Source organism: Rhinoraja longicauda, chromosome 24 (assembly GCF_053455715.1).
Source record: "Rhinoraja longicauda isolate Sanriku21f chromosome 24, sRhiLon1.1, whole genome shotgun sequence".
In the NCBI taxonomy this organism is placed as follows: Eukaryota; Metazoa; Chordata; class Chondrichthyes; order Rajiformes; family Arhynchobatidae; genus Rhinoraja; species Rhinoraja longicauda.
In genome coordinates this window covers 19,163,351-19,176,230 of record NC_135976.1, presented here as the reverse complement: position 1 = coordinate 19,176,230, position 12,880 = coordinate 19,163,351, and the positions used below count along the sequence as shown (strand labels likewise).

Genomic DNA, 12,880 nt, shown 5'->3' with positions numbered 1-12,880 from the left:
AAAATCGATTTATTTACACAATACGTAACTGATCAAAGTTGACTTTTCTAATTGAAAGTCAAGTCTGGCTTAAAAGATATAACCAGCTTGTGTCTATCATCCACTCTTTATTAGTTATGTGCATCTTAAAGGTTCTCATGAATTAATGCGCCCCGTTGTTGGGCAGATGTTAACACTGCTGGGTATTACGTGACGGACAAAACCACTCCTTTCTTGCCTGTTCGGTAGAGACTGATTGGCAGTGGGATTTCCACACCCACTGTCATTTTCAGGACTATCTCAGCAGTGGACTGGAATGAATTGAGTCGGTGTAGAGAGAGCACCGGCCAGCATTGCAGTAATGTTGTAGACTGGAGGGATAGATAGTGCGGTCACTTCTAATCGGGGAGAGCTATTACCAAAGCATGCTCCCTCCACCGCGGACCACTGCCATGTGCCTCTGCCTTGTAGTTCTCTTTCGGATACCAATGAATGAAGCCTGGAAACAAAGCAAACCTCGCCTGAAGTTCTCATACAAAGGTAAAACTTTTCCGTGTGTCACTTATTTTCTCACATCTCGTGTAACCACCCCAAGAGCATTGTCAAACCGGTAACTCTTACAGTTAAAAAAACAACACGGGGAGTGTTTCTGAGCTGTAGCAGGACGAAGTAATTATTCTGACACAATACAAGATGCAGATGGTTATCGTGACAGCTGAAATCTTTCTGATTTGTCATTTGAGCTTCGATTAAACTCTGTAAAGCTGAGGGGTTTTCGAAGGTTGGGTGTAAATTGTCCCTGGGGGTGCCAAATAATGATTTAGTGACCACATCGAGAAAAATCTGACAAATTCACTGAGAAAGGAAAAACAGTCCAGTTGTGTACACATTTGGGCAAATGGTTTAACGTAACACAATCTGACTTAATGGCTTAACTTAACACTTCCCGGAGAGAGGATTGCAAGTTTTCTGCTTGCCATTTGCGGCTTTGATATCAATTTTGCTTCTCAGAGTTCCTGAGACATTAGAAATGTTGATCAATGTTCCCCCACATCAAAACACTGCAGTATTGTACATTGGGCAGATGGTTTGTGAAGGGAGGTTTGTAAATGAGGAGGGATACGGAGAATTGTCGAGGGGATAAAGAGAACTATTTCACCAGTGAAGGGCAATGCATGTGACAGAGGTAGACTGCCCGAGGTAACTGTAATAAAAGGCAATGGGCTGTCTTAAATCAGCAGGAAAGCTGTGAACTTCTACTCGCGGTTAATTTCAACTCTTCTTTCCTCGCCTCGTCCTCGGCTCCCGCTGAACGTGATCAGTTTAAATCACATTTATGGCCCAACTAAATTCAGGAACGACCCAACGACCTGCTGACAGCAGCGGGTCAGAAGGTGGAAAGGCATTGTGCTTTTTAAAACCGTGGAAGCAATGTGTCAGTTCTCCACACAGCTCCACTTCTACACGTCGTGACATGTGCCTCATTATGTGAACCCCGCCTCGCATGTTAATTGGAAAGAAAAACAAATTATAACACGTTCCAACATTCAGTCTGGAGTGCAGAATACAAACTGCAACTCCAAATCAGATTTACAGTTTGTTTCTTAGGAATGGTGGGGACTAACTTACAAAGTACTTGGTTTCACCTGACAAGCTCAATTCGACAGCTTGTCTTTTAACAAAAGTGCAATGCAAATTGTTCGGAGTCCCAAATGTGAACGCCACTTTAATGAAGCCCTGAACGAACTGGAGAAGTGGAACTATCACAAAACGGCCAGGATTAACACAACTTTAGCCTTTTATAATAAGCAGTCTCTCTTCCTCTCCCACACATACCTCCCCTCATGCACTCACACACACTCACACATGCACACACACACATGCTTATACACACACACACTTGTGCACATGCACACACACACGCGCACACATACACATGTTTACATGTGGTCACAAACACATGCTCACACGAACACATCCATACCACACACGTTTATATGCAGTCACAAACACACGCTCACATGCTCTCTCACACACACACACACACGAGTCCACAAACACACACGCACACACACGAGTCCACAAACACACACGCACACACACAGATACACAAACATGCACACGCACACACTATGATCTTTAATCCACCACCATGACTGGGTATTGTCAGTACTGAGTTTACTGCAGTGACCTTCAACTCAACAGAGTCATAAGATCATAAGTGATAGGAGTAGAGTTAGGCCATTTGGCCCATCAAGTCTACTCCACCATTCAACCATGGCTGATCTATCCCTCCCTCCTAACCCCATTCTCCTGCCTTCTCCCTATAACCTCTGACACGTGTACTAATCGAGAATTTATCTATCTCTGCCTTAAATATATTCACTGGCTTGGCCTCCACAGCCTCATGTGGCAGAAATCCATAGATTCACCACCCTCTGACTAAATAAATTCCTCCTCATCTCCTACCGAAAAGAACATCCTTTAATTCTGAGGCTGTGACCTCTAGTTCTAGACTCTCCCACTAGTGAAAACATCCTCTCCACATCCACTCCATCCAAGCCTTTCACTATTCTGTACGTTTCAATGAGGTCCCCCCTCATTCTTCTAAACTCCAGCGAGTACAGGCCCAGTGCCGTTAAACTCTCGGCAGTAATCCTGCTGTGGCCACACTTGCTGCAGTTGCTGGCAGCACAGCTCTCTCACACTTCACCTGAGTGTGCACAAGACAGGGGTCAATAAAACCCGATACATTTGCATGTGACGTTTCCAATTCCTCGCTTTAGGAGATCATCTAAGAACCACGATGATCTTTAAAGCTCAATGCCTTTTACGGAATTTAACACAATGGCTGGAGTTGCTGAGATTAATCACAGTTAAACGGAACTTTCTCCATCTGCATGCCCTCCAGAGCGAGGCAATTGACGTATCAGCCAGATATGAGACATTTGGCATGTGGGATTGGTCTGGGGTAAGGAGGTATGTGTGTGAATTTTAAATGTTGGGTTGTTACTGACAGGATAGGGGGCACCGTGACCCCTCGGCCACAAGGAAAGGCAAATTACTCAGAGTTTATGGCATGGTTATAATATTACGTTTAGTTTAATTTAGAGATACAGCATGAAATTGGCCCTTCGGCCCACCGAGTCCGCGCCGTCCATCGATCGATCACCCGTTCACACTAGTTCTATGTTATCCCACGTTTTCATCCACTCCCTGCAAACCAGATTTTACAGAGGCCCAATTAACCTGCAAACCCGCACATCTTTGGACAGTGGGAGGAAACCGGAGCACCCGGATCACAGGGAGATTGTGCAAACTCCACACACACACAGAAGCCGAGATCAGGATCGAACCCTGGCCTCTGGCGCTGTGAGGCAGCAACTCTACCAGCTGCGCCATTGTGCCGCCCAGAATTATGTCTTAGCTGAAAGAAAGCAGTTATTCTGCTGCAGAGTGCTCATCGATCTGTTCCTGAAGATGAGCGGTTTAAAGTCAGTCCCATCAAACGTCTTGAGGGAACTGAGAATGAAATCAAATTCACAGCGCCAAAAAGTATGCTACCATCCACAATGTTCCCAAAATTAGTTGGACATGAAACCCTGGAAGGTCTTGTGAATCTCATTTACAGACACAATGAGTACGATGTTGTTGCAGTAATCATTCGTTCATTTATCTTCTGCGGCATTTGTAATTCTGTTAGCTGAAAGGATCACGTTAATTGTAGGAGAGCGGTCGGCGATCATCTCGTGACATGACTGCCTTGAGTTTACAGCTCATCATAATTTGCCTTTGTCTATCTCTCATCGAACTTCACGGTTATCCAGGAAATAACTCATTACCACACAGACCTTCGATGGATATCTTGTCCCTGGTGTTTAATCAATCGGCGATTTATTGCAAGGCACCATCATTCATATCACACAGACCAGACTCCCCACCACTGACTCCACCTACACTTCACGCTGCCTCAGAAAAGCAGCCAACATAATCAAAGACTTGTCCCATCCTAGTCTTGCCCCATTCCTCCTTCTCCCCGCTCCCGTCCGGCAGAAGGTACAGAAGCTTGAAAGCGGGCAGCACCAGACAGGAACAACTTCTTCGCCTCTGTTATCAGGTTTCCAGAACCAAGCTACTGTCCGATTCACCTCCCTCCCGTTGCGGACATTGGACTTTGGACTTTGTCTATTCAACTGTTGCGCCATGGTGCTGAGAACTATATTCCGCACTCTGTAACTGCTCGTTTAATCTATTTATCGTACTTTAGTTTATCTTGACTGTATTCAAGGAGAGTATTATCTGATCTGTTAGGATAGCATGCAGAACAAAACCTTTCACTGTACCTCGATCCACTGACAATAATAAACTTAAACCTAAACCTAGCATTTTGTTATGCAATAGTCAGGGAATAAAATGTATTATTCTTACTCTGGAATTTAGTTTGATACAGAGTTTGCCCTGAAAACAATCGTAAAGCTGTGAGTATAAGTGGTAGCATTATCTAATTCCACCAATTGTTCTAAATATATACATAATGGCTCGAAGGATCTTACTGTATTGCACATGAGATTAACAGAAAACGTTACAGCTGTTTGAAACTCTCATGCAGAGTAATCCTGGGGGAGCCACACATCTGCTCTCTGTGATCGCTCTTGGCACGATCTCTGCACAGACACGTACAACAGAGGGGAAGTAAAATGCTGTGGCCTGGTTCAGTCACAAGGGAATTTTTATCTGGTGTTTCGGACAGTCAAGAAAATATATAGATTTAAAAAAAAAATCTAAGCTTTCAACAGGTGAAGGAAACAAATGTAGCAAAGGAAGACAGGCACAAAATACTGGAGTAACTCAGCGGTTCAGGCAACATCTCTGGAGACAATGGATGGGTAAGGTTTCGTGTCGAGACCCTTCTTCAGACTGAGAGTCAGGGGAGAGGGAAACCTGAAGTGTGAAAAGGTACGAAGAACAAATGAACGAAAGGTATGAAAAGAAGCAACGCCAGCAACGATCAAGGAGAGGTGGTGCCCACAATGGTCCATTGTTGGCTGAGGAAAAGGTGATAAATGGATACAAAGTGAAACTAAGCAGAATGACAGTGAAGCCAGTAACATGACTCGGGTGGGAAAGGAACGAGGAGAATGAGTTAACATCTCACGTCAAGGACTACTCAGCACAACAGGAAGATGTTTGAAGTGAATGGTTTTTAATTGAGGATCCGGCGGTGGAAGTCATTCTTGTGGTGGGAACGGTGTTGAAGAAAGAACAAAGTCCAGCAAACACTCCCAGTCTTTTTCCTCAAGTACAGTTTTACAACTAGAGGGCATAGGCTAAGGTGAGCGGGAGTTCAGGGACAGTTTTTTTCACTCAGAGTGTAGTCCGTATCTGCAAAGAGATGCCAGAGGAAGCTATAGAAGCGGATACAATGACCACTTTGGACTGCTATATAGATAGGAAAGGTTTAGAGGGATGTGGGCCAAATGCAGCAAATGGGACTAGCTCAATGTGCCAACTTGGTCAGCATGAACCAACATCTCCAGGACAAGTAGAGATGGACTTTGCCTGCAATGCCCACAACACAACACAAACAACACAACACAGCACGTATCAAGATAAAGGAGGAGCAGAGGAATGGCAGACACAATTACATCAATCTCCATATAAAATACTTCAATAAGACAATAGACAATAGGTGCAGGAGGAGGCCATTCGGCCCTTCGAGCCAGCACCGCCATTCAATGTGATCATGGCTGATCATTCTCAATCAATAAAATTCCATTGTACATGCTAGTCCGAAATGCCGGCCATGCAGAAAGTACTGTAATCGTTTCTTTTACCACTCATCAACGATGGTCGAAAGAGTGAGAACTCTTTAGAGAACCTTGAAGAACTGATAACTCTTCCGGCTTTGAGAGGCGAGTGACATGAATTGTTGGATACAAGGATCTGCAGATGCCAGTTTATAAAAAAAAGACACAAAGTGCTGGAGTAATGCATCAGGTCAGACAGCATCCCTGGAGGCCATGGATAGGTGGAGTTTCAGATCAAGACTCACCTTCAGAAGAAGGGACCCGGCCAGAAACGTTGCCTCTCCATGTTCTCCAGGGATGCTGGCTGACTTGTTGAATTACTCCAGCACTTTGTCTTTTTTGATACAAATTGTTAACTGCTTTTCTCTCTCCGGAGATGCAGATAGCCAATTTGAAAGCTTTCCAACATTTTCTACTCTTGTCAGCAATATTTTAGTTTGACCATGTGTGTCTTTGTGTGATCTTCATTGATGAAGCCAGCCCTGGATCATAGCAGTTCTGCAAATGTTCTTTATGTTGAAGTAACGCACAACCTCACCACATCCCAGCCCTTCACTCCTGTCTCTGCTCTGTGAGGGGGTCATGTTTCAACAGTCTGAGAACAAATGGATCACATAACCAGAAAATGTCAAGGCCCTCAACGTCTCTCTGGTTAACACGCAACAAAAGCTATTCACTCTACCCTGGTACACGTGACAATAAACTAAAACTAAATGCCTTAAGAAAACATTCTGTGATCTGTTCATTTCAGTGGACATGACTGAAAATATATTTACCACAGTTAGAATGTGAATTTACGCCCACTTTTCAGTTTGAGTCATTCTAGTAATGTAATTGAGTTTGGAGAAGAGTCCCGAGCAAAAGTGTCACCTCTCTCTTCCCTCCCCAGATGCTGCCTGACCTGCTGATTCCTCCAGCACCCTGTGATTTAAACGTCATGAGTTTTGTTTGAGATGTTAAGGGTCATTTTAAAATCAAATACTGTTTAGTTTATCAACACAGCGCGGAAACGGGGCCTTTGAGTCCGCACCGACCAGTGATCCCCACACATTAACACTATCCTACACATGTACACTGGGGATAATTTACATTTATACCAAGCCAATTAACCTACAAACCAGTACATCTTAGGAGTGTGGAAGGAAATTGGCACATCTGGGGAAAAGTCACAGGGAGAACGTACAAACTCCGTACAGACAGCACCCGTAGTCAGGATCGAACCCGGGTCTCTGGCGCAGTAAGGCTGCAACTCTACCGCTGTGACACTGTGTCTCCCTATTGTTTGGTTTGATTGTATTTATTTATGGTATATCCGATCTGTTTGGATAACTTGTAAAACAAACTTTTCACTGTAGCTCGGTACGTAACAATAATAAATCTAAACCCAAACCATAGATCCTGACTACGGGTGCTGCACTGTAAGGAGTTTGTACGTTCTCCCCGTGACCTGCGTGGGTTTTCTCCGAGATCTTCGGTTTCCTCCCACACTCCAAAGACGTACAGGTATGTAGGTTAATTGGCTGGGTAAATGTAAAAATTGTCCCTAGTGGGCGTAGGATAGTGTTAATGTACGGGGATCGCTGGGCGGCACGGACTTGGTGGGCCGAAAAGGCCTGTTTCCGGCTGTATATATATATGATATATATGATTAGCTATAATGTTGAACACTTCTAAACTTAACAAGAACAAATTGCCCATGCGTGAGGTTCACTTGATATGATGGGAAAAGTTGATAGTCTTTGAACTGGTTATTCTTGGCCCCGAAACAAGAATATTAATGCCTGTCCATTTACTTTGGCTGGAGGTCTGTGGGACAATCAGCTCCTTTTTGATCCACTTTCTGTGATCTAAGGCAAACACAAAGTGAATAAAAAGAAAATATTTTGTGTCATGAATTTAATGAGTTTTGTCTGAGCGTGGGACTTTCACAGCACTTGTGTCAGGCAGTCGGTTGGTGATTGTTCCTCCAGGATACTGTTTCCCGCTGCACCAGCTGATAACTATCTCACACCGTGGCTGCTGCTAGTTTGGCCAGGCTAAAGTCCACAAGCTAAAGAGGTTTCTTCTGGGAAGAAATGAGTTGAGTCACCTGCACAACTCCAGCTGAATTAAGTTTTTGCAGAGACTGGCACGAGAGATTTCTGCTTTTACACGTGAAACTCATTACAACGCAACATGGCAAAACACAAAGTGCAGGAAGAACTCAACAGGTCAGGCAGCAGCTGTGGAGGGAATGGACAGACGTTATTTCGGGTCAGGACCCTACCTCAGATTGATACATCACCAGCCTTTGTCAGTAACTCCATCCACCTGCCAATCATTCCCTCCCCCTCACCTTTAAACTTTAGAGATACAACGCGGAAACAGGCTCTTTGGCCCATAGAGTCCGTGCCGACCAGCGATCACCCCATATACTAGTTCTATCCTACACATTAGGGACAATTTACAATTTTACTGTGGCCATTTAGCCTACAAACCTGTGAGTCTTTGGAATGTGGGAGGAAGCCAGAGCACCCGGAAAAAAACACAAGTGGTCACAGGGAAAATGTACAAACACCGTACAGACAGTCCCGAAGTTGGGATCGAACCCTGTTCTCTGGCGCTATAAAGCAGCAACTCTACCGCTGCGCCACTGTGCTGCCCCACCCGTGTATCACCTATCACTTGCCCAGGCTTTGCTCTGCCCCGTCTCTCATTTTCAGCTTTCTCCCCCCTGACTCCAGTCAGTCTGAAGAAGAGTCCTGACCTGAAACGTTGATAAACCATTTCTCTCCACAGATGCTGCCTGGCCCACTGTTCCACCAGCATTTTGTGTTTTGCTCAAGATTCCAGCATCTGCAGTTTCTTGTGCCTCCTTAGGAGCAAAGAGGTCCTTCTACAGTTGTACCGGGCCCTGGTGAGACCGCACCTGGAGTACTGTGTGCAGTTTTGGTCTCCAAATTTGAGGAAGGATATTCTTGCTATGGAGGGCGTGCAGCGTAGGTTCACTAGATTAATTCCCGGAATGGCGGGACTGTCGTATGTTGAAAGGCTGGAGCGATTGGGCTTGTATACACTGGAATTTAGAAGGATGAGGGGGGATCTTATTGAAACATATAAGATAATTAGGGGATTGGACACATTAGAGGCAGATAACATGTTCCCAATGTTGGGGGAGTCCAGAACAAGGGGCCACAGTTTGAGAATAAGGGGTAGGCCATTTAGAACGGAGATGAGGAAGAACTTTTTCAGTCAGAGGGTGGTGAAGGTGTGGAATTCTCTGCCTCAGAAGGCAGTGGAGGCCAGTTCGTTGGATGCTTTCAAGAGAGAGCTGGATAGAGCTCTTAAGGATAGCGGAGTGAGGGGGTATGGGGAGAAGGCAGGAACGGGGTACTGATTGATAGTGATCAGCCATGATCGCATTGAATGGCGGTGCTGGCTCGAAGGGCTGAATGGCCTACTCCTGCACCTATTGTCTATTGTCTATTGTCTATTACCACACAACACAGGGAGTTGTAAATCCCTGCCACACAGTTCTGATTTACCCATTCAATCTTAGATGCCGAGGAATGGTTGAGGCTTTGCACAGTTGGTGCATGTTGCAAGGTTAGGAACGTTATGTAAACATGGAGCATAAAATATACTGACTGAATCTTGCACGCTTCTTTCTGTTTCTTCAGTCATTAGGCGCATAACCTGCACCACATAATAAAAGCTGTCAGAGTCCGTTTTCTCCCCTTGGCCAACTCCAGCAGCACATATTCTGGTCGTTACCACTGTGTTCTGTTTTGCAATTTGCTGTGTGTAAATTACCGACCTTTGAGCAATGGCTTCATTACAGACTTGCCTTCTTCAATGGTTGTAAAATTACTTGGGACACATTGGTTAAAATCACAGCCTTCTCATAATAGTTAAGCAAATTGAGAATTTTGGTTAGACAGCTCGTTACTATCAATACATATCAACAGACTGAGAGTTGGGTTGTGTTGTGAGTTGAGATACAGCATGGAAACAGGCCCTTCAGCCCACCGAGTCCACGCCGACCATCGATCATCCTCTGTTATCCCACTTTCTCATCCACTCCCTTCACACGAAAGGCAATTTACAGAAGCCCTTCTTCAGAATGAACATCACCTACCAACGTTCCCCAGAGATGCTGCCTGACCTGCAGAATTACTCCAGCACTCTGTGTATTAACCAGCATCTGCAGTTCCTTGTTTCTATGGCCTCAAGAGTCAGCCAGCTGTATCAAACTTTGCCAGGCGGGATATTCCACCCATGGCAGCAAAGCATTGTGCTGTACACATCCTGAGATTTAATTAAAATAAAACTCTGCTGGCCTGACAGGAAGTGTGAGGTAGTTTTTGTTTAAACCAATACTTAGTGAGAATATATTACTGTATGAAATGAACATTATTTTAAAAAGAAAAAAACCCAGTTGTATTTAGCCTGACTATAAACAGGTGCAGATGCACAGTGTAAAAAATATTTTACACAAGTTTCGACAAGAGAATTGCTCTGAGAAACTTTGTTACTACTTGGTAATTTATTTAATAAAACAGTTTTTAATTTAATGATATATTTGGCAAGTATACTCCTGTCTTAGGATCCAACTTGGTTGCTCAATGTAAAGTGAAGCTTATCGCGGATGTGAATTGATTTTGATACTGATATAGAATTTAAATGTGGAGATATTTATAATGCAAAGAAAAGGCACCAAGTGCTGGAGTAACTTGGCTACCGGGCAGCATCCCTGGAGCACCAGAGGTGATGTTTTGGGTCAGGATTGCTTCTGTTGTAGAGTAGCATCTGCAGTTCCTTGTGTCAACATTTGGAATGCACATGGGCGAGCCAGCTGGACCAGTTTCAGGAAGCGGTCTGTTTATGTGAAGGCATAATGTGGATCTATTCCCTCCACAGATGCTGCCTGACCTGCTGAGTTACTCCACCACTTTGTGTTTCATTCAAGATTCCAGCATCTGCAGTTCCATGTGACTCAGCAGTCCGGTGAAAAGTTGATTTCAAAACACAAAGTGCTGGAGGAACTCAGCGGGTCAGGCAGCATCTGGGGAAGGAACGGACAGATGACATTTCAGACTGAAGAAGGGTCTCGACCTGATACGCCATGTTTTTCCTCAAGATTCCAACATCTGCAGTTCCTTGTGTCTCTTAATGTTTAGCTTAGTCTAGAGATATAGCATGGAAACAGGCCCTACGGCCCACCGAGTTCACACCGACCATCGATCACCCACACACACTGGTTGTATGTTACCCCACTTTCACATCCACTCCCGACACACTAGGAGCAAATTTAAAAAGTTACCCTACAAACCCGCACGTCTTTGGAGCACCCACACAGTCACAGGGAGAAATGCAAATTCCACATAGACAAGGACCCTCGGGTCAGGATTGAAACCTGGTGTCTGGCGCTGTGAGGCAGCAGCTCTACCCACTGCACAATTGTGTTGCCCACATTCAGGCAAGCTGACGTGGGCTTAATGTGCAATGATATTATTCAATGTGCAAATTGCACCAACAATGCAAGGATGATTCAAGATTGACGGCACACTGTTGAGTATCAGGAATGATGCAGTTTGACCCTGAAACCACTCCAACCACACTCCTCTAGAAATAGCCAGACTTTGTGGGATAACAGTGCTGCGATCATAGATTTACGGACTTCTATTCCTTTATTTGCATCCGTGTGTTCTTCTGTAGGAAGTTTATGCAAGTGGAGTAAACAGGAAGTGGTTTGTATATTGGGAATTCAGATATGCTCGTCTTAAATAGCCCAAGTTAGTATTTGTGGTGGTCTTGTATAAATAAGGATGCCACCTGGACTTGTAGGCTTGGGTTAGAGGGAGCGGCTGGGACTATTTTCTTTGGAGCGTAGGAGGCTGAGAGGTGACCTTATTGAGGTGTACAAGATTATGAGGGGCATGGATAAAGTGAACGCTCACAGTCTTTTTCTCAGGATAGAGGATTCTAAAACTAAAGGGCACAGCCTTAAGGTGAGAGGAGAGAGTTTTAAAAAGGGACCTCGAGGGACAGCTTTTTCACTCAGGGTAGTCCACATCTGGAACCAGCTGCCAGAGAAAGATAGAGAAATGGATACAATTGCGACATTTGGACAGATATATGAATAAAACAGGTTTAACGGGTATGGGCCAAATGCATGCAAATGGGACTAGCCCAATATGTCATTGTCAGCATGGGTAAGGTGGGCCGAAGGGCCTGTTTCCATGCTGTACAGCTCTGTGATGGTATGTATGCAGCTGCAAGCAAATTCTGAATTAGATTCTTTGTGCTAATCTTGTGCCAATCTTTGACATGCAAACCATTGGGAGTTAAACTAGTAGAAACTGTGAAGGGTGCGATATCTTTGCTGCACATCTCTGAAGCTTCAGGGTGAGGAAAGCTCTGAGTGTTGCAGAGAGTTCAGCCTCAGCTGCACCACATCTGTGACCAAATTCTTTGCAGGTTGTGAAATTCTTTGCAGGTTGTGCCTGTCTGGCTCCATATACTGCTGTGTGAAATTACTTCCCCATCACATCGAGGGCTCGATTCGAGATTTTTTAAAATTCAATGGTGCTTTTATAAGTTCATAGGTTCTAGGTGCAGAAACTGGCCATTCGGCCCATCTAGTATACTCCATTCAATCATACAGTGATACAGTGTGGAAACAGGCCCTTCGGTCCAACTTGCCCACACCGGCCAACATGTCCCAACTACACTAGTCCCACCTGCCTGCGTTTGGTCCATGTCCCTCCAAACATGCCCTATCTATGTAACTGTCTGTTTCTTAAATGTTGGGCTAGTGCCTACCTCAACTATCTCCTTTGGCAGCTTGTTCCTTACACCCACCACCCTTTGTGTGAAAAAAATGACCCCTCAGATTCTTATTAAATCTTTTCCCACGATACATCATGGCTGATCTATCTTTCCCTCTCAACCCCATTCTCCTGCCTTCTCACCATAATTCCTGTCACCTGTTCTAATCAAGAACCTATCAATTTCTGCCTTAAAAATATCCATTGACGTCCTCCACAACCATCGTTGGCAACGTACATCCTTTTATTCTGAGGCTATGACTCTCCCACTAGTGGAAACATCTG

The 12,880-nt window shown here is 44.6% G+C and overlaps 1 protein-coding gene across 1 annotated transcript in view; it reads left to right on the top strand.

Annotated features, from left to right (window-relative positions):
* The first annotated feature begins 369 nt into the window (after positions 1–369).
* LOC144605284 (semaphorin-3D-like) overlaps positions 370–12,880 on the top strand; it is a 65,032-nt gene continuing 52,521 nt past the window's right edge. The window contains exon 1 of the mRNA XM_078420387.1: positions 370–519. Within this exon, the coding sequence (XP_078276513.1) occupies positions 405–519 (115 nt within the window). The 5' untranslated portion in view covers positions 370–404. The remainder of the gene's footprint in view (positions 520–12,880) is intronic.